At 41.4% G+C, this 22,937-nt stretch overlaps 1 protein-coding gene across 9 annotated transcripts in view; it reads left to right on the forward strand.

Annotated features, from left to right (window-relative positions):
- The window catches only part of LOC116051665 (citron Rho-interacting kinase), a 59,509-nt gene extending 36,657 nt beyond the window's left edge, over nucleotides 1-22,852 (forward strand). For 3 of the 9 annotated variants that reach the window (XM_035998775.1, XM_035998770.1, XM_035998782.1), the window contains exons 19-41: nucleotides 87-191; nucleotides 448-588; nucleotides 862-981; nucleotides 1,928-2,171; nucleotides 2,352-2,510; nucleotides 2,703-2,726; nucleotides 5,688-5,858; nucleotides 6,321-6,501; nucleotides 7,295-7,383; nucleotides 7,517-7,621; nucleotides 7,967-8,136; nucleotides 8,534-8,578; nucleotides 10,620-10,700; nucleotides 11,032-11,167; nucleotides 11,578-11,717; nucleotides 11,823-11,915; nucleotides 12,600-12,708; nucleotides 12,998-13,126; nucleotides 14,997-15,077; nucleotides 15,158-15,236; nucleotides 15,335-15,508; nucleotides 15,808-16,096; nucleotides 21,634-22,852. In XM_035998775.1, coding sequence (XP_035854668.1) covers nucleotides 87-191; nucleotides 448-588; nucleotides 862-981; nucleotides 1,928-2,171; nucleotides 2,352-2,510; nucleotides 2,703-2,726; nucleotides 5,688-5,858; nucleotides 6,321-6,501; nucleotides 7,295-7,383; nucleotides 7,517-7,621; nucleotides 7,967-8,136; nucleotides 8,534-8,578; nucleotides 10,620-10,700; nucleotides 11,032-11,167; nucleotides 11,578-11,717; nucleotides 11,823-11,915; nucleotides 12,600-12,708; nucleotides 12,998-13,126; nucleotides 14,997-15,077; nucleotides 15,158-15,236; nucleotides 15,335-15,508; nucleotides 15,808-16,096; nucleotides 21,634-21,657 — 2,889 coding nt within the window. In that variant the 3' untranslated portion in view covers nucleotides 21,658-22,852. The remainder of the gene's footprint in view (nucleotides 1-86; nucleotides 192-447; nucleotides 589-861; nucleotides 982-1,927; nucleotides 2,172-2,351; nucleotides 2,511-2,702; nucleotides 2,727-5,687; nucleotides 5,859-6,320; nucleotides 6,502-7,294; nucleotides 7,384-7,516; nucleotides 7,622-7,966; nucleotides 8,137-8,533; nucleotides 8,579-10,619; nucleotides 10,701-11,031; nucleotides 11,168-11,577; nucleotides 11,718-11,822; nucleotides 11,916-12,599; nucleotides 12,709-12,997; nucleotides 13,127-14,996; nucleotides 15,078-15,157; nucleotides 15,237-15,334; nucleotides 15,509-15,807; nucleotides 16,097-21,633) is intronic. The other 6 variants (XM_035998778.1, XM_035998788.1, XM_031302205.2 and 3 more) reach the window with 4 other exon arrangements.
- Nucleotides 22,853-22,937: the final 85 nt, after the last annotated feature.

The raw sequence follows: 22,937 nt of genomic DNA on the forward strand, positions 1-22,937 counted from the left end.
CACACTGTTGAATAAGTATTTTTACGGCACAGTATTATTCTGGTTAGCAGATCTTACAACAAACTCTTCCTGCTCTCTGTTCTCAGTTGAATGATCTGGAGAAGAAGCATGCCGTGCTGGAGATGAACGCCCACAGTTTGCAGCAAAAGCTGGAGAGCGAGAGGGATCTGAAGCAGAGGCTGCTGGAGGAGGTACATTCTGTATTTTTTGCATTATGTACACATTTAAGATGTTTAAAAGTTTTCTTTGTGCTTATTACTGCATGTTATGTCGTTAGATGTATACCTCTTTTGCAAATTAATTGCCAAAATAAAAATAAAAAAATGAACTTGTCAAACCATGCTGAAAGGTTTAGCTGGTGCTATCACAGAATGCAAGTTGTAAGAGGTGCGAGTGGCAAAGTTGCAGCGTCCAGATGGTGATGTAACATCTGTTTCACCTCCACAGCAAGAGAAACTGCAGCAGCAGATGGATGCCCAGAAGACCCACATCTTCCGCCTGACCCAGGGGCTGCAGGACGCTCTGGACCAGACTGACCTGCTGAAGACTGAAAGGACTGACCTGGAATACCAGCTGGAGAACATCCAGGTGCTGCTACACAGAAAAAACACATACTCAGAGATGCACATGTAGACCTGCTGGACTTTCTGTCATTTGCAGTCTTGTTTCTCCCTCACTGTTCTGTCACTTTTTTTTTTTAAAGTGAAAGACACATAAACACATAGACACTTTATTTATTTTTATTTTTTTACCCCACACAGCATACTGTACATCCCACGTTCTCTCTGTCCCTCTGTCACCCTCTCTGTGTGAAGTGAAGTACTTGAGAAGAAATTCATGGCAGTAGTGATGTTCACTTAGCTCCACCTGCAGGCTGTGTACTCCCATGAGAAGGTGAAAATGGAGGGTACCATCACCCAGCAGACCAAGCTCATTGACTTCCTCCAGGCCCAAGCCCATGGTGGCTCCAAAAAGAAAAAGGTCAGATGATGTATTTAATTGGATTGAGTATAATTTGTCTGTCTTCCTACACAGGTCTGGATGTTTTTGAAAACCCTTTACGTTTTTAAAAGTGTTGGCATTAGACAAAGCCGGAGTCAAATTCCTTGTTTTTTTACGCAAACCTGGCCAATAAAGTTGATTCTGATTCTGATTCTGAAAAAGCTTGTGAAGATTTACATGATACTACAACTTATCAACATCTTTAAAAGAGCCGTACTCAACATTCAGAGCATTAATATAGCAGCAAACTAATATTTGCTTTGAAAGATATAGTGGAGTAATCCTAAGAAGAGAATGAAGTTACTCTCTGTGCGTGTTGTAATCCGAGTTTTTCTGTTGTTTGTTTGATAGCCGGTCTGGCCACATGCACTAACATGCATGCGTCCCTGAAAAAACATAGGTTTATATTTTATATTATATTTCACGTATTGGGGAACAGTCTGTGAGAGCTGACTTGAGGCTATCCCAGCCCGCTGTTTTTTTTTTCAGTATTATGAGTACAGCCCCTTTAAATCCAGTTTTTTTAATTTTTTTAAGTGAAAGTATAATTAATACTTCTGGTTGACGAAGAGCTCCACAGAGACAATTAAGTAGATTGATTGCACGTCTGAATATCTGAGATAGCAAAGGGACAAAGTGACCATAAGGTCATTTATTGGAGTTTTTAGAATGTGTTTAGGGATTTTGAATTAATATGACAAGTTGGATAATTGCTTTATCATAAAGGTTAAATTCAAGACATTCACGAATGAGTCACTTTATTCATAAACTGTCATTACAACTTCTACCAGCCTCTTTGCACATTCAGAAAGAGTTGTAGATCATCACCATATATTAACTGAACAAGAGTCAGAACCAATGGGTAATTAAGGCTCAAAGTAATGGTTTCAAACTGTTGAAGAACATTTTGGTTCCTTTGTCTCAGGGTCTGTTTGGGCGTCGTCGAGAGGACCTGTTGGCTGCCATGGCTGCCCAGGCCCAGGCCCAGGGTCAGGGTCAGGGTCAGGGTCAGGGGCAAGGCCAGGTTTCCCCTGTGCCCTCCATCCAGCCGGTGCCTCTGCAGTACAGCGACATGAAAATAGCTCTGGACAAAGAGCGCAATCGCTGCTCTGAGCTGGAAGATGCCTTGCAGAAAATGAGAGCGGAGCTGCGATCTCTGAGAGAGGAAGGTAAGACTGCTCTTATGCACTCTGATTAAACACATTTGCGATTCTGCACACCATAGTATACGACTAACATTATCTTCCTTGAACAACAGTAAACAGTTCACCCAGCATGATAAAACAATGTATCATACACATACATATAAAATGTATATAAGCTCAATAAATCAATTGCTTCAAAACCAGCGCTCCAGTATAAGGATCATGGTAACTCTGCAAACCCGGCTGCAGCACGGCAGCAGATGATTATGTCTGCCATGGTGAAGTCTCCTGAGCACCAGCAGGGCCCGACCAACCTGGCAACCTCCAACTCAGAACGCAGGAAGGCAACTGCAACACCTGAGGGTGAGTGAAGCGATGATGTTTCCTCATGTGCAGCTTTTTCTCTCTAACAGACACATACATGCAGGTTTATAGCTTCAAACTTGACACTTACTGGCCCTTACCTGCACACACTTACACACACACAGATACACACATAAAATATCACTCATTTATGAAACTCTTACTATCCTTTTTCTTTCACACACCTTTCAGAGAGAAGGAGGGTCACTTTTGAAAGTAAGTTGTCCAAACTCATGGTTTCTGCAGTTTGGTCTTTATCACTCTTCTCCTTTTGCCTCATCCACATCCTTGAAAGGCCAGATTTTAAAAGCTGTGCACTTTTATAATATGTGAGATCCCACCAGGCTGGTCAGGTGAAGGTGAGAAATCTTTAAGTCAAATGTCACCTTCTCAGTGCACAGCTTTAGAAATCTGAAGCATTTTATCTTGGTTGCTGAAGCTTAGCCAATCTGATTTGCAAAACTCACTACAATCCCACCTGAACTTCACATCATACACTAACAGAGATGTACCATATGATAAACTCTGTAATGCATAACATGCTGTTTGAACCCACACTCTGAAAAAAAACTAAAGGTATTATTCAGTCATCTTATTTCTTCTTACAAAGGGGTCAAGGTTACAACAACAAAGTTAAGCCTGGACGATCCCTATCTTAATCTTACGTCGTTATAAACCGATATTAATCCTTTTGAGGACATTTGGTGATTGTGACATCAACAGAGAGAAGAAGTAAAAGGAAAATATAAGCAGAAAGCAACGACAATATCGAATAAGAAATGTAAACACACACTATATATATATATATATATATATATATATATATATATATATATATATATATACTCACTGTATATATATATATACTGTATATATATATAATAATAATAATATATGCAAAATATGATTGGTGTTATCGGGTTATCGCAACTGACTCCCCTTTACATGTACTCGCCCCTGTACCATCTGTGACCAGGTCCCTCTATACTGGGCCTGAGTTATGTGACTTCTGCAGGTTTTCAAGTGGGCACCCTCCTTACTTGATGTTTGTCTATTTAAACGCATGACCTGCCTTTGACCTGTAGACCAGAGGACAATATCGGGTCTGAGGTTAGTGTAGGTTATCTCCTTTGGAAATGTAAGCTGTTTCTTAAGGTCTTCCCGCATCTCCCAGTTGCTTGCTGTGGCCGGGAGTCAGTACCCTTTTGCTCCTCATCTCTGCTGCTGCTACACTCTCCAGAAATGGATGAAACGGGGCCATTAGAAAGTTGTTTTGTCTTCTTTCTTGCCTGCTCTACACCAGCAGCCAACTGTGTCAGAATCTGGTAGTGTCGCCACAGGGATTTCCCATCCGCCACACTTGACCGACATGAGGAGAGGACATGCTCAAGATTGGCTGGCTTTCTGCAGAGCGTGCAGCTATACTTGCTAGATAAGCCACTCTTCCACACGGCTGTCATCCAGGTTTCAGCTTAAATGAGCATCTCCTTCACACTCTTTGTCGTTGAGGTCCGCCCAGTACCATTTCCCCAAGCTCTTCACCAGTTTCTCTTTGACTGTTGGGATGATATCCTCTCTGATCTGAAAGCAAAACCGAAACTGGACTCGCCCTCTCTTCAGTAGTAGGCTTCTGGATTTTGTAGGTTTGAACTCCAACCTTGCCCAATCGATGAGCTCGACCAAGTTCTCTAAAATCCAGCTCCCTTCAGGGACTGATCTCACTGTGATTGTGAGGTCGTCCATAAATGTTGGAGATGTCATGTTGGGCGTCTGTTGGATGCCACTTGCAGTACTGCATCACGACATTACTTCTCTGCCGACTTGACGAAAAGGTTCATGGTTGTGGACAACGGAATCAGTGAGATTATGCACACAGTGACAATGCCCACCTCCAGTCCGTGCCCGTCAGTGGTGAAGTTCTCGCAGGTGAAACACATCTTGAACTGGTTGAAGTAGAGCTGCAACCTCAACATTTCTGAACTGATGTGTCCACGTGCTTGTTGTCCAACATGAAAGTAGTCAGCCTCCTTGTCTGATCCCAAAGAAGATTTTGCGTTCCACATTGAGGAGTAAAATGATTCAAAATTGTTTGATTTCTGAGGATTTTTCCTCTTTAGGGATGAAAGATCCCTCAGCAAACAACCAACCGTTAGCAAGGAAGTTCTTCCTCCATGCCACCCTCAGTAACTTCCCGATTTGTCTCCTGAGCCTCTCGCAATACTGCCATTTTGCCATAGTTGGTTCAGCTGGTTTGATAAGTTTCTCCATCTCCAATCTCTTGACGGAGGTGCTCCTCCACCTCCTCCTTTGTTGCTCTCAACTCCGCTGATCTTTTGTCGCCCAGGAGTTTTGACCGATATTTCAATGGGTTCTTGGTGAAGGCCACCCTTTCCTTCATCTGCCACTTTCTGTCCCTGCAGTGGCACTTAGCTCGGCACAAGATCCTAATGCGCGTCTTAGGATTGCTATCTCTTTCAGGCATCTGTTTTCCTTTGGCTGGGTGTTTGATCTGGCTTTCAGCTCCTTCTTTCCAAATCGACAGCCCTATGATCCAAATGATTAAAGGCATGGCCCTAAGCTTCTTCCTCACGTCTCCTGCAATCACTGTTGCCAGCACCTGGTTCACGGTAGAACCAGGACGCCGTCCTCTACTCAACTCTAAAGATGTTGTTAGCCCGTCACCAAGGTGGGTCTAATAATTATTGTAATTATATAAAAAACATGTTGCTATTAGTAGACTAATAAGTATATATTAAGAGAAAGAAAAACTACAGAAAATACATACTTTCTGAGTTGATTGCTTTAATATGGTTTTTTTTTAAAATCCAAAACATGTTTAGATAATTATCTACAAGTAAATAGTTATGAAAACAAAGTACACACAGTAGGAAACTACTGTACTGACTGGATAATGCCTTTAAAATGCAACAGTGAGTGGGCACAAGCACAAGGGATTGATCAGATCAATATTCTTTTTCAAGCATCTTTGTTTCCAGAGTTTACTTGCTTATGCATTTTTCTAAACATCTTACAGTTCTTTTGGAAACTTTCTTTTGTTGAACTGATTCCATAAGGGGTATGGCATGGTGCACTAAAGTTTGGAAGTGATGAATGTACCTGACACAATAAGACATGCTGGAGCAGCCTGCCCTCACTGTGTTCCCTGACTGTATTCAGAGTTTAGCCGCCGTTTGAAGGACAGTCAGAGAGACAGAGAGAGGGAAAGAGAGAGAGTGGTGCACCACAACACCCCTCACCGCTTCACAGTGGGACTCAACATGAGAGCTGCCAAGTGTACTGTGTGCCTGGATACTGTGCACTTTGGTCGCCAGGCTGCTACCTGTCTTGGTGAGTTACAGATGTGTTTCCAAGGGGCAGCCCTGAACCAAATGATCCACATTATCTTTATGTAAACGGAATAGTTAACATAGTATTATATTTTAATTTGTTGCCCCATAAATAAATGTAAAAATTGAAATTTCAGCCTTCCTATTATTTATTTTTGTTATGTATTTTATATTTTCATGGAAATTATAATAAAGATGATGAATGGAAGTGTTATTATGATGTGTGAAAACATGGTGATGGCTGCTGCTGTTGCCTCTCACTCATTCCCATTGGTCTGCCTAACCTTTTTTATAACATTGTTTTGTCTGATTAGAGCCTTTCATTTTTTTTTTCATACTATATGTTTGTTTTGAGAAGTTTAACTGACGAGCACTATGCCGGTGGCGGCACAAAGGGGTGTGCAGAGGAGCCAAAAGCTTGTGTGGCATTGCTCTCCATAACAGTGTGTTTTTTTCTCTTCAGAATGTCACGCTTTGTGCCACCCAAAATGCTCCCCCTCCCTCCCAGCCACATGTGGCATGTCCAGCGACTGCTCCCTGCATTTGTCTGAGGGCCTGTGTCGGGACAAAGGCAGCTCCCAAGGCCAACAGCTCAAAGAGGCCAGCGGACACATGCACCTAGAGGGCTGGATGAAACAGCCTAGGTTAGCTATGGACACAATAATGTCATTGTTGAAGCTTTCCTCTCACTGCTCGGTGCCATTCTGAGCACTGAACATTTTTGGATCAGCTATGCCTGTGACTCGGCGCTATGTTAAAAATAGCTGCTAAATGTGAATTTCACGGACGTACAGGAGCTAAATCTGTGTCAATGGAAAATTTATTTTTTTCAGCAGATTAGTTACAACAAGATTGAGCTAGCAAAGCAGTTTTGTGTTTATATGTGTGGTAGTTATTCAATTAGGGAAATGTTTTTGTTTTGTTTTGTGAGAGTGAATTGCCCCACAATATAAATACAGTTTGATTATAACCTTTATTTTGTTGGTAACCGTTGTTGTATAATCGGTTATGGTTAGGGTTAGGGTTACGGACCTAAAACGATGTAAAATCTATGCCAAGGAGAACAGTCTATGCCAAGGAGCATCAAAGCTGTTCTGTAGGCTTGTGGTAGCAACTATTAGGACACTTGATGTTGTATAGCTGCCATGTCCCTTCACACCTATTAGTAAATTTGTCTCGAGGAATATACAGTAGTTTGTCTTTTGTACTCCCTCACTGTGATCGTGTGTCCTCCCCTCCCACTGATCAGGCAGGCCGATGTTACTAAACACAAATCCTCTCAGGCACTTGTAGTTATGTGATGTCTGGCAAAGTCCGCCCATCTGGTACAAACCCATTCAAACAAAGGCATTTGTAGACTTTCCTGCAAAAAAAAAACGTTGGATCCATGTCATCATCTATGCTTTGTAGTAATGTAGTTGCCTTGTGTGTTTGCAGGAATGGGAAGCGAGGCCAGGGCTGGGAGAGAAAATATATGGTCCTGGATGGGACTAAAGTGTCCATCTACGAGATAGAGCCCAGAGAAGGTTGCTTTCTTTTACCTGTGTAACAGAACAACATGCAGCAACATTTCATAGATCTACCAGAGCAGATCAGTTGAACCTGACAACTAGTGCCAATAGTTACAAGCATGTTTTTTTCTTTCTGTGTGTTATTCAGATTCAGTGAAGCCACTGGAAGAGTTTGACCTGTGTATGTCAGATGGAGAGGTGGTTGTTCATGGAGCAGTGGGGGCATCTGAGCTACCCAACACAGCCAAGTCAGGTACAATATACAAAGTGTGCTGTTCTCTGTATGTTGGAATCACTTTCCTAACATTGATTTACATTTATCCTATTTCCTCACCTTTATCACTCTTGCTTGTTGTTTTTTTTTGTCAAGCTGTGTCTTGTTTATACAAGACTTTATTGTCATATTCTAAACTTCTTTAGAAATGTATTTTAGAGGAGTAATGATTTCCAAGTTTGGCCTGGAGACCCGAAGGGGTCATGTACAGGGTTCCAGAGAGTCCAAGTAAAATGAATAATAGTTGGATTTTACTACAATTAACTAGAAACCATGAAAATATAATTCTGAAGGCATACCTTACTTGTGTTTCTGGTGTGTCAGATATTCCCTACGTCCTGAAGCTGGAGTCCCGTTGTCACACCCCATGCTGGCCTGGACAGTCAATTTGCTTCATGGCTCCCAGTTTCCCAGACAAACAGCGATGGGTGGCTGTCATGGAGTCCGTGGTGGCCGGGGCACGAGCCTCACGGGAGAAGGCAGAGGCCGACGCAGTGAGTATGTCTGGAGTAGGCGAGGGACGACTGGGGCAATTGGCTCTCTTTGTCCTCGATGTCTGCTGGTGCAAATCATAAACCGTTATGACCGCAGTAAACTCGCTGTTAAACTGTGTGGGGCCTATTCATGAGCAGCGGATGTTATACTCTTCAAGAATTGATTTCAAGACATAGGTTTTATGTTTTAACGGATAACCCCCCAGTTCACTTATATGTGTCGTTAATTGTCCCCTTCTTCTCTCTTCCTCTATTCCCCTCCTCTCTGTCTTCTGCCTGTCTCTCACTGCTGTTTGTTGCTTTCTTTCATCATGCAACATTGTATGTCCGGTATATGGGCATGTTTTGTTGATTTGCTCTATTCTGCCCATTCCATTCGGTTTCATTGCACACATAGGCTGCTGTGTCCAAAAGACAAATGGTTCTGTCTCCACTGGTCCAGGTAAAAAGTTACAAAGATATAGACATAAGTCTTACTGACACACACACACACACACACACACACACACACACACACACACACACACACACACAAACACACATACACACTTGCTAATCTTTCATGAGGCATGGAGTAGTGCATGTGTCTGTCCTTGTGTTGGTTGGTCATCTCCCCCCTGCTCTCACCTCACCTGCTGTGACCGCTCCTCACTCTCACTATCCTCTGCTACACTGTCATGTCCTGTGCAAACTCTGTGTTCATGTAATAGTTTGAATGTTGCTGAAATATGTTTTTGGGGTCCTGTTTTATAACCACAGTACACAACTTCTCCCCAAGATGTTTGATCATCTTTGGGTTGATCCCCATCAGCTGTCCTGTCCACAGGACCAGGGATCAGACAGTGGGTTTTTACCTGTTGGTGTACTCGTCTTTGTTTTAACCCTGCTGCCCCTCTGCACACTCTTCAGTGACTGGGACTTAAGTCACAAACTGGGCGACAAACTTGACTTCAATTTACAGTTTGGAGTATTTGGAGTTGACTGTGGCATGTATCAGAATGACTTGAAACTTAATATTTTCTTCAACTTTCTCGCCAACTTTTAACATCTGACTTGGATGATTTCCTATGCTGCTGTCGCCTGTTCATCAATGGGTAAATTCAGGTTAGCCCATCAAAAGTCAGGGTACCTCATGCTATTAGACTTCATTTGTGATGGAATACATATTGACAAAACAACTTTATAAAGATTGTCAGTTCTTTGTTGAGCATTATCTGATAAAAGCGAACGGCAGATGTGATATTATTGACGTAACTTAAAATAGGATTTTCTTTAAAGCTGTGGCACTTCGCCTGTTACTGCTCATTTTGATAATTTACACTAATATCTGTTAATGCAATATGTAGATTTACAATTTTAGATTTACATATTAACAATGCAATGACGACTCACTTTGTATTTGTTTGACTGGAATCCATGCTTGAACTTAAAACTGGAAACTGACTTGTGACTTGGTCCCACCTCTGACACTGTTGAAGGGTATTTTTCAACCTGGACCCTATTTTCCTATGTTTTTGTGTCTAAGTGACTGATGGAAACAACAATCTTTGAAATTGGTCCAGTATTATTAAGCAAGACCGCTGCAGTTGGCAGCAGCGAACCAAGCTGCAATGTAAGTTATTGGGCAATTGCGCACCTTCAATTTACCTCCACAAAAGTGCTGTTTAACCGCTGACAGGCTCAAGTGTCTGACAACATTATGGAAAGGATCCCTACATAGGATGACCTTTTTGTTAAAGAGTAAGACCCTATTTGTCTAACATGAAAATCACTATCGCGAAACCCACCAGATTCCATTTAAATAAATAGTCATTAATCATTTTATCACAGTAAAACACACATTCAAAGTCGAGGGAAACAAAATCAAGATAAAAAGCTGTCTTGGTTCGTCTTTTCACTGTTCCAACCATCACCACTCTGGTTTTGTTGAAATAAATCCTTAATTTAACCATTTACATGTGAATATATGCTGGCTCTATACATGCTAAAAGTATTGTTTATTTAAATGGAGTCTCGTGGGTTTTGCAATAGCAGTTTTTTTGTTTCTGGTTAAACAAAAAGGATTTTACATTTTAACAAAAAGGATTATCTCTGTAGGGATCCTTTCCATAATGTTGTCAGACACTTTTAATAACAATCTGAGCCTGTCAGTGACAAAAACAGCACTTTTATTGGACGGAAATTGACCGTGCGCATTTTCCTTACAGGGTTACATTGCAGCCGGTTAGCGGCTGCCAGTTACAGTGTTACTGTATACTCACTCAATACTGGATCAATTTCAAGGATTTTTGTTCACATAAGTCACTTAGACACCAACGCATGGGAAAATAGGGTCCAGGTTGAAAAGCACCAAAATGACCCTTTAACCTGCACACAGTCCTGCAGCTGTCCAGCCCCCTCTGTTCTGCTCCTCTGCTGCCTTCCCCTGAGGTCGTGTTGAGGGCTCGGCCCCGCTGACCCCTCACCTCTCTCTGCTTTTACAGAAGCTGCTCGGAAACTCTCTCCTAAAGCTGGAGGGAGACGATAGGCTGGATATTAACTGTACGCTCCCCCTCACAGATCAGGTACTGATGTAGATCGCATTTTCTTGGATCATTTATTGGAGTATTTATTTGGAGTACTTTCAGTGTGCACATACAGTAAACATGTTTTTGAATCATAATGAATCTGCTCATTTAAGATTTTTTTTTATTTTGATCATTAAGAAAACACATTAATCCACAGTAGCAGTTATGTTCAAAAGTAGAATAATTAATGAAGGGACATGGAGCACAGAGCAGATGCTCGGGGCGCACTGCCAAGGCTTGCCACACGTTGCTCCTGTTTGAAATTTCACCACGTTCACCGGAATATTCATGGTTGTGTTTATGATCACGTTTTCTTGTGGTGCTGCAGATAGTTCTGGTGGGCTCTGAAGAGGGTCTGTACGCCCTGAATGTTATCAAGAACTCTCTGACTCACATCCCTGGCCTGGGATCAGTCTTTCAGATCCACATCATCAAAGAGCAGGAGAAACTGCTGATGATTGTTGGTGAGATGTCCCACTTTGTCATTTTCAATTGATTATAACTGTCTAATGAGCAGCAGAATTTGAGTTTAGACTTTTGGTTCGTTCAATGCAGGGAGTGAGTTTTGTTCATAAATCAAGAAGCCAATATCCCCTGTCATAACTTCCTGCCTAATTGGCGCACTTGAGGCTCTACAATTATTCATCATAAAAAAAAAAAACTTTGAAAAGCCACACTACCATTGTATTAATTCTAGTGAAACTTGAAGATATTCTTGTATATATATTCATCTTGTCACACAGTACAGAATGACGACGAATAAGTGAATTGTCTTCTGTTCCTGGAACATCTGCTACAGTGTAACATGTGTGTGTGTGTGTGTGTGTGTGTCTGTGTCTGTGTGTCTGTGTCTGTGTGTGTGTGTGTGCTGCAGGGGACGAGAGGGCGTTGTGTCTGGTGGAGATTAAGAGAGTGAAGCAGTCCCTGGCCCAGTCCCACCTGCCCAGCCAGTCTGAACTGGCTCCCTACATCTTTGAGACGGTGAAGGGCTGCCATCTGTTTGCTGCTGGGAGAGTAGGTCTTCATCTCCTCTGTGAAACTTGAGATAAAGCTTTGTGACTTTAAAGTCCTTTCTTAAAAATGTGATTGTACAAACTGACATCTACGTTCTCTTTACAGATAGACAACGGACCTTGTATATGTGCTGCTATGCCTAACAAGATAACCATTCTGCGCTACAACGACAATCTCAACAAATACTGCATTCGTAAGGTGAATATGAAACTGTTAGTTCCATGTGTTTGCAATACATGTAAGTCCTAACACTGAGAGCACTTCTCTGAAACGGCATCCTAACACAATAAAAAGTGGCATGTAATTAGGTAAAGAAAAAAACAGAAAATAATGGGAATACATATATCTTGAGACCTGAGTTATGTAAATTAGAAACTGAAAAAACAACATTTACACAAACAGTGTAATCCAAAAACAGAAGAGAGCAGATCATGTGGATGTCTTTCCTAATCAAAAAGTGTCAGGGTCACATACCTTTATTCCTATGTTTTTATAAAAAGAACAAAACTCTCTGCCAAAGCATGCCCTATCTCACAATGTTAATGCAGTGCGAATTTTCCCAGTGTGGAACTCATTTTTCAGATTATTCCGACACCACATCAATGTTATTGAAACTGAACATTGCGTTAACATTGCAATGTATCTGCCCCGGGATACACCCTTCCACCAAGTTTCATGAAAACGGAAACCAGTAGTTGTTCCGTAATGACAGACAAACAAACCAACAAACGAACGGACAAACCTGACCGAAAACATAACCTTCTTGGCGGAGACAATAAGTGGAGGCCTTTGCCATCATAAAAGTTTCTTGTACCAAATGCACTGTGCATAAACAGGCCAAAGTGTTGTCCGTCACTCATGTCTCCATTGGTCATCTTACAGGAGATTGAAACTCTGGAGCCCTGCAGCTGCATCCACCTGACCAGCTACAGCATCATCATCGGCACCAACAAATTCTACGAGATTGAGATGAAGCAGTTTGTGCTCGAGGGTGAGGACGCTGGGGAGAATGTGGTTTTAGAAAACCATAAACCATTGGTTGCAAGCTGTTATTGTAATGTATTATTTACCTGCACGAAAAAACAGGCTATTAGGGTTTAAACAATACATCAGGTACCAGACAATCAGAGGATAACATTTAAGATTCGCCTGACTGAGCAGGTCAATAAGTCAATTATGTTTGCAGGATAACTGTTCAGTGAAACCTTGAACACCTTGCTTTGGGGTAAATAAAGACATAGAATTTCAAAATAGTGTTTGACCCGCTTCGTCCACTGCAGAGTTCCTGGACAAGAATGACGTGTCACTAGCCTCAGCAGTGTTTGCAGCCTCGTCCCACAGTTTCCCCATCGCCATCATGCAGGTGGCCAGCAGCATGCAGAAGGAGGAATACCTGCTATGTTTTCACGGTGTGTTTGAATTAACCACTACTCCACACACTGTTTCTGTGCTTCGCTGTTAACAACACGAGATGGTAAAGTGTATTATTGTAGTGGATAAGATACAAGAGGGGCCACTCTTCACTGTGGGTCAACAACCACCAGTGTGAACACAAAAGTAGGTTTTTAGGGTTTTAAGGTTTTTCCTGTACTACTGTACTATAAAATCAAGTCATAAAATTGAACTTTGTAAAGGTGGGTGACCCTTATCTTTTGTATAACTTCTTATTTGACACTGTCTGTGACCCTACACACAAGACCAGTGGTGGAAGAAGTATTCCTATCCTTTACTTAAGTGCAAGTACTAATACCACACTGTAAAAATACTCTGTTACAGGTAAACGTCCTGCATTGAAAATGTTACTTAATGCTTTGGCTCATAACACGGTGACAGTGATGCCCGGTTTAGCTCACGAGAAAGAAAGTAGGCTAAGTTACCGTATGCAACACTTGAAATGCAACAATGCATCTGTAACTTAAGCAAAACATATATGTATATATGTATATATATATATATATATATATATATATGACCTCCTGGTAACGCTAACTCAGTAATCTACAGTGGGTAATACAGCACCGTAAAGAAAAGACTTTTACGACAGCAGGTGTGTTAAAAACACTACCGTTTTTGTCCAAAGCGGCGGCTAGAATCAACACAAACTGAAAGTAACATACGGTATATACACTTTAGGTAAAAGTGTGAAAGTATCATCAGGAAAATGGAATTAAAGTATTAAAAGTAAAAGTAATCAATGCAGAAAAATCCTCACATTTTAGAAACTGGAAACGATCCAAACTGTTCAATTCAATTCAATTTCATTTATAGTATTAAATCATAACAAGAGTTATCTCGAGACACTTTACAGATAGAGCAGGTCTAGGCCACACTCTATAATTTACAAAGACCCAACAATTCCAGTAGTTCCCAGAAGAGCAAGCATTGGTGCAAGCAGTGGTGAGGAAAAACTCCCTTTTAGGCAGAAACCTCGGACAGACCCAGGCTCTTGGTGGGCGGTTGGGGGTATGATGAACAGTGGCAATTATAGTCACAATAAAGATAATGGAACTATGACTAGAAAAAGTAGTAGTTGTTGTAGTAGTTCATGGCGTAGCAGGGCACTGCAGGGCGTAGCAGGGTGTAGCAGGACATAGCATGACGTAGCAGGGTGTAGCAAGGCGTAGTAGGGCACTGCAGGGCATAGCAGGGTGTAGCAGGACATAGCAGGGTGCCTAGCAGGACCACGGCGACTGCTGCAATCATGATTTAGGTGCCTCCCTAATCCAGGGAAAACTGCGGGGCAAGAAAACATAAGGGCTCCGGGGAACAAGCTCCCCAGAGCTAAGTTAATAACAAGCATTTCTGGGACATGGATGAAAAGAGAGAGAAGAGAGGAGCTCAGTGTGTCAAAGGAAGTCCCCCGGCAGTCTAAAACTATAACAGCATAGCTAAGAGCTGCAGAGAAGCAGAGATAGGTTCGGTGTTTAATGGTTTAATCATTTCAGCTGGACTTGTAGGCCTACATATTATTGGGTAGTTTAATTTATAATAAAACATCCTATTTTATAAACTGCATGTGTTTTGTGTGCAAAAGTCATAATTTCTAAAGTAACTAGTAACTAAAGCTGTCAGATGAATGTAGTGGAGTAAACGTGTCATGAAAAGAAAATACTACAAAATAGTAAAGGATAATTACCTCAAATTTGGACTTAAGTACAGTACTTGAGTAAATGTACTTGGTTCCATTCCACCACTGCACAAGACTTGTGTCCTGTCTTGAGTTTAGACACAATAAGAGGCGCACAGAGGAGTGTATATTAACTTTTCTTTGTGTGGCAGAGTTTGGAGTGTTTGTGGACACGTATGGACGAAGAAGTCGCACTGAAGAAATTAAGTGGAGCCGTCTGCCTCTGTCCTTTGGTAAATACACTTTTTGTGCTTTACGATGCATCAATACAGCAAGCAGCAATACAGCATTAAGTGTTCTCTCTCTGGTGCAGCCTACAGAGAGCCCTACCTGTTTGTCACCTACTTCAACTCTCTGGACGTCATCGAGGTGCAGGGACACGCTGCTCTGGGGTGAGACAGACCGGCTACCTTGGGCCAAATTGGAAAAAACTTTGGTTGAGATTTTGGTTGTTTGGCTATATTTCCCACATTACTGTCTATACTTCCAGTCCTACAGTGCTGGCTCACCTGGACATCCCCAACCCTCGCTACCTGGGCCCAGCCATCTCCTCCGGGGCCATCTACCTGGCCTCCTCCTACCAGAATAAACTGCGGGTCATCTGCTGTAAGGGAAGTCTGATCAGAGAGTCTGGAGAGCTGCAGAGGACCGGCTCCAGCAGAGGGTCAGCTCCCTTCCTTAGTTTAAACAACAACAAAAAAGAGCAAAAGAGAAAAAAAATACAGATTTTATATTATAGTGTGTAGGTGCATTAAAAACACTTGAACACCTACACAAAAATATGTTGCCTTAAAACACATTTATTGAAAACTATCAGTTCAAATTCACAAGTAGAAACCGCATTGTTTTAATTGGATAGGCCAACAGTGCCATCTGCTGTAAAAATAGCCAGTCTTCTTCCTGTTTCTTACAGACGGTTGGTTTTCACACTAACATTGTCAGACACTGTTGTGTTTTCTACAGTAGTCCCAGTAAGCGAGGCCCCCCCACCTACACAGAGCACATCTCCAAGCGTTTGACCTCGGGCCCCGGCAGCCATGACGGCCTGCATCGGGAGCCCAGCACTCCCCATCGCTACCGGGAGGGCCGCACTGAGTTCAGACGGGACAAGTCTCCCGCCCGGCCGCTGGACAGGGAGAAGTCGCCCGGTAGAGTGCTCGACAGTCGCAGGGAGAGGTCACCTGGGAGATTCGGAGACAGCACCCGACTCCATGCGGGGTCTGTCCGAACACAGCTCGCCCCTGTTAACAAGGTACTGTTGGAGGACCGTCGTGGTGGCTCAATTCCATTTAATTTATAGTGTCAAATCACAACAGGAGTTATCTCAGGACACTTTACAGATAGAGTAGGTCCAGACCACCCTAATTTAAAAAGACCCAACAATTTCCCACGAGCAAGCATTTGGTGCGACAGTGTGGCGAGGAAGAACATCCTTTAAACAGGCAGAAACCCTCGGACGGACCCAGGCTGTTTGTGGGCGGCCATCTGCCGCTGCCGGTTGGGACACAGAGCCACTGATATACAGAAATACGATTCATAATTATTATTGCAGTTGGCATGATGCTCCGTGGCACTTATAGTAACAATAAAGCTAATAGAACTATGACTAGAAATAATAGTTGTAGCAGTGCATGGCGTCGAGCAGGACCATGGCAGCAGCTGCCAAAAATGATCTATGATATAGCATATAACTGAATATTCCTGGTTCTTCCCTTGCTACCTGTCTGTCTTAATAATCAACTAAGTTCAATTAAGTACAAAAAGATAAAACAAACAAACAAAAACCCACACAACACAGGGAGGTCCCATTACTAAACTTTATTATGCACTTATATTTGTAGTTTAGACTACTGGTTTCAAGTTGTGACCCTTAATAGTCCAGCCCATGTCTATTTGTGACCCTGGTCATATGTTGTAGGTCTTTAGGGGCGGATCTACAAGGGGGTAAGGGGGGGCAGCTGACCCCCCCACCGTACGGCCTTGTCCCACCAGCTGCCCCCCTAACTTTGGTGTTAAAAAAAAAAAAAGCTTCTTAAAACATAAGACTTATAAAACTAACTTTCTGTCATATTTGCTGAAACTGACCCTATGTTCGAGTAGAACTACATGAAGCAGGTCATTTAAAAAAAAAAATCCTCTGGCACCACCTACAGCCTTTAGTGCGATTTGCAAAAATCCACAGCTCCCTGTTCAGATGCACCAATCAGGTCCAGGGGGGGTGTCTAACTGCATGTCAATCACTGCTCATGCACACGCATTCATTCTCTTTTGTGGGGGGAGGGGCTTAGGAGACAGTTTTGGGCTTTAGTGGAAAGGGGGAAGAGGGACTGAGAAGTTGTTGATGTTCAAATCTTCTCAAGTGTATCTTGCTGCAGCCTGCGGGAAGGCCACATCCAAGTCAGCCATTTTTCTTTACTTACGTCACTCCCCATATGCTCGAACGGACCAAGACAGCCTGGTAGCATTTTTTAATATGAAGGAAATTATTTGGATAAATGCCATGTTTTCATTTTGAATCTTTTAATTTTATTTGAAAATTTTATATCCATAAATGTAAATGATCTGAAAAAAAACTGAATATTCACCAAAATAAAAATGACATGAAATTATATTTTGAAACTTTAAAATGACAAATAAGAAAGCCATCCGGACTCTGAACATTTACAATGCCTTACAACCTCTTTAATGTAAATTTCATGCGCCCCTTTTTCGTGTATGTATGTATGCATTTAATGTTTTCAATGTGTTTATGTATCTGTACTTGAATAATAAAGTTTTTTGAAGACAAAAAAAAAAAAGACAGCCTGGTCGCAAAGCCGATATAGCTTCTTGATTCACATTAGATGATAGAAACTGATGATGTAGGCTAAACACTGTTTCATGCAACAGTGAAGTTTTTATGTAGTTACTGTAATTGGGCCGGTGTACTTTTTCGTTCATTTGATTTCCGATTTTGAAATGATATCCAAATTTGAAAAATGGGTCATTTTAAACCTTGTTATATTGATGTGTTCAAACGGCCAACGAGCCATATTTCATTTAATTTAGCCCTCAAAAGTAGAATGGTGTGTTGTTTTGTTATGGACTTTCATATTAACAGCAAGAATTCAGTCTCCATTACAACCATATGTACAAAGGGGCTATTTTGCTTTAACAATTAACAGGTGAACCAGAAGGATACAGGTGAAACTCGAAAAATTAGAATATCGTGCAAAAGTTCATTTATTTCAGTAATTCAACTTGAAAAGGTAAAACTAATTATATAGACGTATTACATGCAAAGCGAGATATTTCAAGCCTGTATTTGTTATAATTTTGATGATTATGGCTTACAGTTTATGAAAACCCTTAGAAAATTAGAATATTGTGAAAAGGTTCAATATTTTAGGCTCAAAGTGTCCCACTCTAATCAGCTAATTAATCCAAAACACCTGCAAAGGGTTCCTGAGCCTTTAAATTGTCTCTCAGTCTGGTTCAGTAGAATTCACAATCATGCGAGATGCTCCTCAGATATTACCTGCACAGTAACACACCTGATCTAACCTAAGTATTACAAAAGGTCGAACACACATACAGATGTCTATACAGTAAAAACCGCTACGTGATTACCGTTATATCCAAGGGTTGAAGTTGCATTTTAACGGGGCAGTGCAAGTTGCTGCTGTGGTTTAGCTAAAGCTAACGCAGCCTGAGCTTTCACGTTACAATATAAAAGGTGTTGACCATTGACTTAGCTAGCACGCAAACAGTTAGCTAATTTGCATGTCTACAAGCATGTTAGCAAACTACACCAAGAGACAAATACCGAGGAATATTGATAGAAAGCAGGGGAAACTAGTACTTCCATACTTTTTAGCATTGGCTAATTAGCAACCTGCCTGCCATTAGATGTTAGCTTCCGAGCTAGTTAGCAGCTAGCCCCAGAAGCTCATGAAAACAAGGCTTTCACCGGAGCAGTCTTACGTTATTTCCGAACCACTCTTTTCATTTCAAAATCGGAAATCAAATGAACGAAAAAGTACACGGGCCCAATTACAGTTCACTGTTGTTGCATGAAATGTCGTTTGTGTTTAGCCTAGATCAGTTTCTGTCATCTAATGTGAAACAAGAGGCTATATATCAGCTTTGCTACTGTCTTGGTCCGTTAGAGCGTATGGGGAGTGATGTAGGCAAAAAAAAATAAAAAAGACTGACGTGGATGTGGGCGGGGCTTGATGTCAAGCCCCGCCTTCCCGCAGGCTGCAGCGAGATGCTCCTCAATCTTTTGGCTAAGTCCTGGATCTTCGCAATCCTACCTACAGCACCTTTAAAACAAACAATGAATTTATATTAATTTTTTAAATTTTAAATTTGAATGACTAGAAATAATAGTTGTAGCAGTTCAGGGCGTAGCAGGGTGTTGCGGGGCGTAGTAGGGCATAGCAGTGTGTTTACATAATGGGGGTTCCCATGTCTTCCCCTGCCACCCTGCCAAGATCTCTCGCTACCCCTTTGCCACCCCACGTCAAATTTTCTAGATCCGCCACTGTAGGTCTTCAAGCTCTGGGCGGTGTAGCCAAAGAGAGGTGTTCTGCTTTCAGATTGTTTCATTTCAGTAGTTTAAGAATCTTGAAGAGATACAACTCTCCAGAATATTTATAACCTACAAAAAATAGACCAAATCTTGTGTAGCAGTCATGGTATTTTTCTTCTTTCCTATCTTGTGATCAGTGTGCGACCCCTCCGATTTATCTTGTCGCTCTTCAGAGTTCTTGCAAAGCAAGAATACAGGAAATAAAAGAAAAAAGTGTGCAAGCAGCAAAACAGAGCAATCAAACATAATGGAACATACAATATCAATGAAAAATGTTGAAAGAACAATATAATACATTTAATATGAGTTATTAATTCATTATTAATTAATAATGATTATAGTTCTAACATGAAATACTAAGATACAGTATAGAACAAATGAGATAAAATGATACATTACTTCTAGTAGCAAAGCTATTCTAATATTAATATGAATATTAGATTTGATTATAACCCATGGTTGCATCGTCCGGTAATACAAAGCTGTCTCAGTCTTTGGGCTCTTGATTTCTTCTTGCTGATCATTTCATTTGTCCATCGTATTGTCAGATCACAAGTACACTTCCAGGATCTGTATCCATACTCCTCCCTGAAGTTGTACTTCAGCGTAAAGTTTCCCTGCCATATTTCAACCTGATCTCACAGAATTCCGAAAAATCTGTGGCAGTTTCACGGAATCGCCGAAAATTCCGTGATGGGCCCACGGAAGAATTCAGTGAAATGAACACGGCCCCTTGAGTTAAGGAAAAGGTCATGGCAGGACAACGGGACGGTTGAGTTTAGTAAAACAAGAAAGCGACAGTCCTCTTTAGGAAATGTAACACACGGGACACGATCCCCAGTCTCCTGGGTGAAAGTCACCCCAACCAACCTCCTTACGCGGATTTTCGGGCTTTCATACTACTCGCTACCATAGTCTTAGTGCTACGTCATCTTATCATTGACTGACTTTGGCATTGTTTACAGTGGTGGCCACACAGAATTTTCACACATTCCGTGCCACCACCATGTAATGCGCTGTTAACAGTTCGTGCTCATTTCACGGAATTCTGTGAGACCAGGCCAAAGAGTATAGAAGTACCAAGAGGCGAAACTCAGTAGAACGTTGTGTTGCGTTCAGTCCAAGATGGCGGAGCTGCACTCAATAGAACGTTCCATTGCAACAAACGCACCCATGACCGAGCTGCAGCTTGCAATGGAACGTTCTATTGAGTGCAGCTCCGCCATCTTGGACTGAACGCAACACAATGTTCTATTGAGTTTCGCCTCTTGGTACTTCTATACTAATAGTAAAACAAAATATCTTAAAGGATAATTCTGGCAATATTTTCTATTTTTTTTATTGTCAACCAATTACATCTAAAGACCAAAACCAACAATAGATTGGTTCTACTAAGAAGTATAATCTGTGTTGCCGTAGCCTGATACAGTATATCACATTCCTCTGTGCCATAGACTATTATACTATACTGAACCGATGAGCCACACCGCTTCACTGTTCCTTCATCACCATGGAAACACACACTGTAGTTTATTTTTGACTCACTCGCACAAACACCGTCCTGCTGCTGTAAATACTCCAAATGTGTATTTATCCGCACCTGAAAATAGTTCTCAACAAATGCATTAATTACTCCTGTTTGAGTAAAAAACTACAGTAGCAGCATTTTTCTTGAGTTAAAATTCTCATTAAGGGAAAAACTGCTCAGCTGTAGAGCTGCAAAGATTAATCGATTAATCAATTAGTTGTCAACTATTAAATTAATCGCCAACTATTTTAATCCTTTTGGAGTCATTTTTTATGAAAAATTCTCTGATTCCAGCTTCTTAAATGTGAATATTTTCTAGTTTCTTCACTCCTCCGTGACAGTAAACTGAATATCTTTTGAGTTGTGGACAAAACAAGACATCTGAGGACGTCATCCGGGGCTTTGGGAAACCCTGACATTTTATAGACCAAACAACTAATCGATTAATCGAGATAATAAAAATAATCGTTAGTTGCAGCCCTACTGAGATGTGAAAAGGTCTCACTCATTCGATTACAAAAACCTGTAATTGAAATTAACAGTACAAGAATATTTAATATGAATATGCACACTCTGTTCCAACTGACATTTTTATTTATTAATACAGTACATCAATGTCATAAATTGAAGGAAAAGGTGAATTCAAACCAGTGAATTAGCCCCTTTGCCCCCTGTTGTTGTCTTGCAGGTGTGGGATCAGTCGTCGGTGTGAATCCAGTTCCGCGCTGCTCCTGACTGGAGGTCGAAGAGAAACTATGGGAAACCACATTGTTCCACTCTTGAGTGCAAGCACACACACACATGCACACAAACACATCGCTCAGGCTGAACGTCAGCCCCCATTGCCTGTACATAGTGCGGCCTCAGTTCCTCGTTCAACAACACGTACACCTGCACTGGGAGACGTCTCCTGCGACAATCCTCTCTTTTCTGACACGTGCTTTCATGGGAGAAATCCCGCTGTAGATTTGGTGGCAGGGAACCTACGCTGATCTACAGGTTAAGAGAATCTACTTTATGATATGTACTCAAAGTTGTAAATATATTGCCGTCTGAGTTTTTATAGATAAAGGGAATAGTCGGCTGGAAAGCCATGTCTATTTTTTTTAAAAAAGAGTTTCTAAAGGCGTTGCAGGGAGATTACTGATGTTGTTGGTTACGAAATTCTCAACATTTCATTAGAATCTGAAGTTATCGTGTTAGGTTTTTTTTCTCTGCTTAGAGAATCAAACCGACATTTAATTTCGCACATAAATCCTGATGAGGAAGAGGTCCGAGGAGGCAACACTTTGCACATGAGATTGGAACAGGAGTTAAAAAGCTTGTTCTTGTTACATGACCAGTCTTCTTTCTTTGGATCAAATGTACGGTCCTCTTGACTCAATAGCCTTTGAAATATAATTGCATTTGAATGCTTTATTGACAGTCGTCATCTGGCCATACTTTGTAAAAACAATTAGTAAGCAATGTTTTTGCTCCAAGTGTTCCTTGTGTTGTTTATAGCAAACCTAAGATCAAGAAGCACGCAGCTCTGCCTCTGATGCCGTGATGGCTGACGCTGCCTCAGCTTGCTCTTAGCCCGCTGCTGTGCTGCTGCTGCTAGTTATGGTACAGATGTCCTGTTTCTGTGCAGTGATATGAAGTCTAGTATTCGTCAGGGGTTGTCACTTAGTATTGTTTCTTTAGAGCCAGTAAGACCACCTCCATTCGTCACATCAGCGAGCATGACTAACTTAGAGCAGCACTTTTTTCGATCTTGATTCTCTCTCTTGGTTGTTCTTTTCTGTCACGTATTCACTTGAATTTGCATTCAGTAAGTAGACGTTGATATTAGACAGTAACTTAAAAGATTTTCTTGATTTTTAGAGATGTATACCAGTACATGCATTAAACATGATTAAAGTGTCTTGACTGCTTTCTTCTTTGTGTGTGTGTTTTCAGCTGCAGGTATTCTGTCACGCGTCAGCTTTAATCAGTGAGAGCAGATATCAA

Source organism: Sander lucioperca, chromosome 2 (genome assembly GCF_008315115.2).
Source record: "Sander lucioperca isolate FBNREF2018 chromosome 2, SLUC_FBN_1.2, whole genome shotgun sequence".
Classification (NCBI taxonomy): Eukaryota; Metazoa; Chordata; class Actinopteri; order Perciformes; family Percidae; genus Sander; species Sander lucioperca.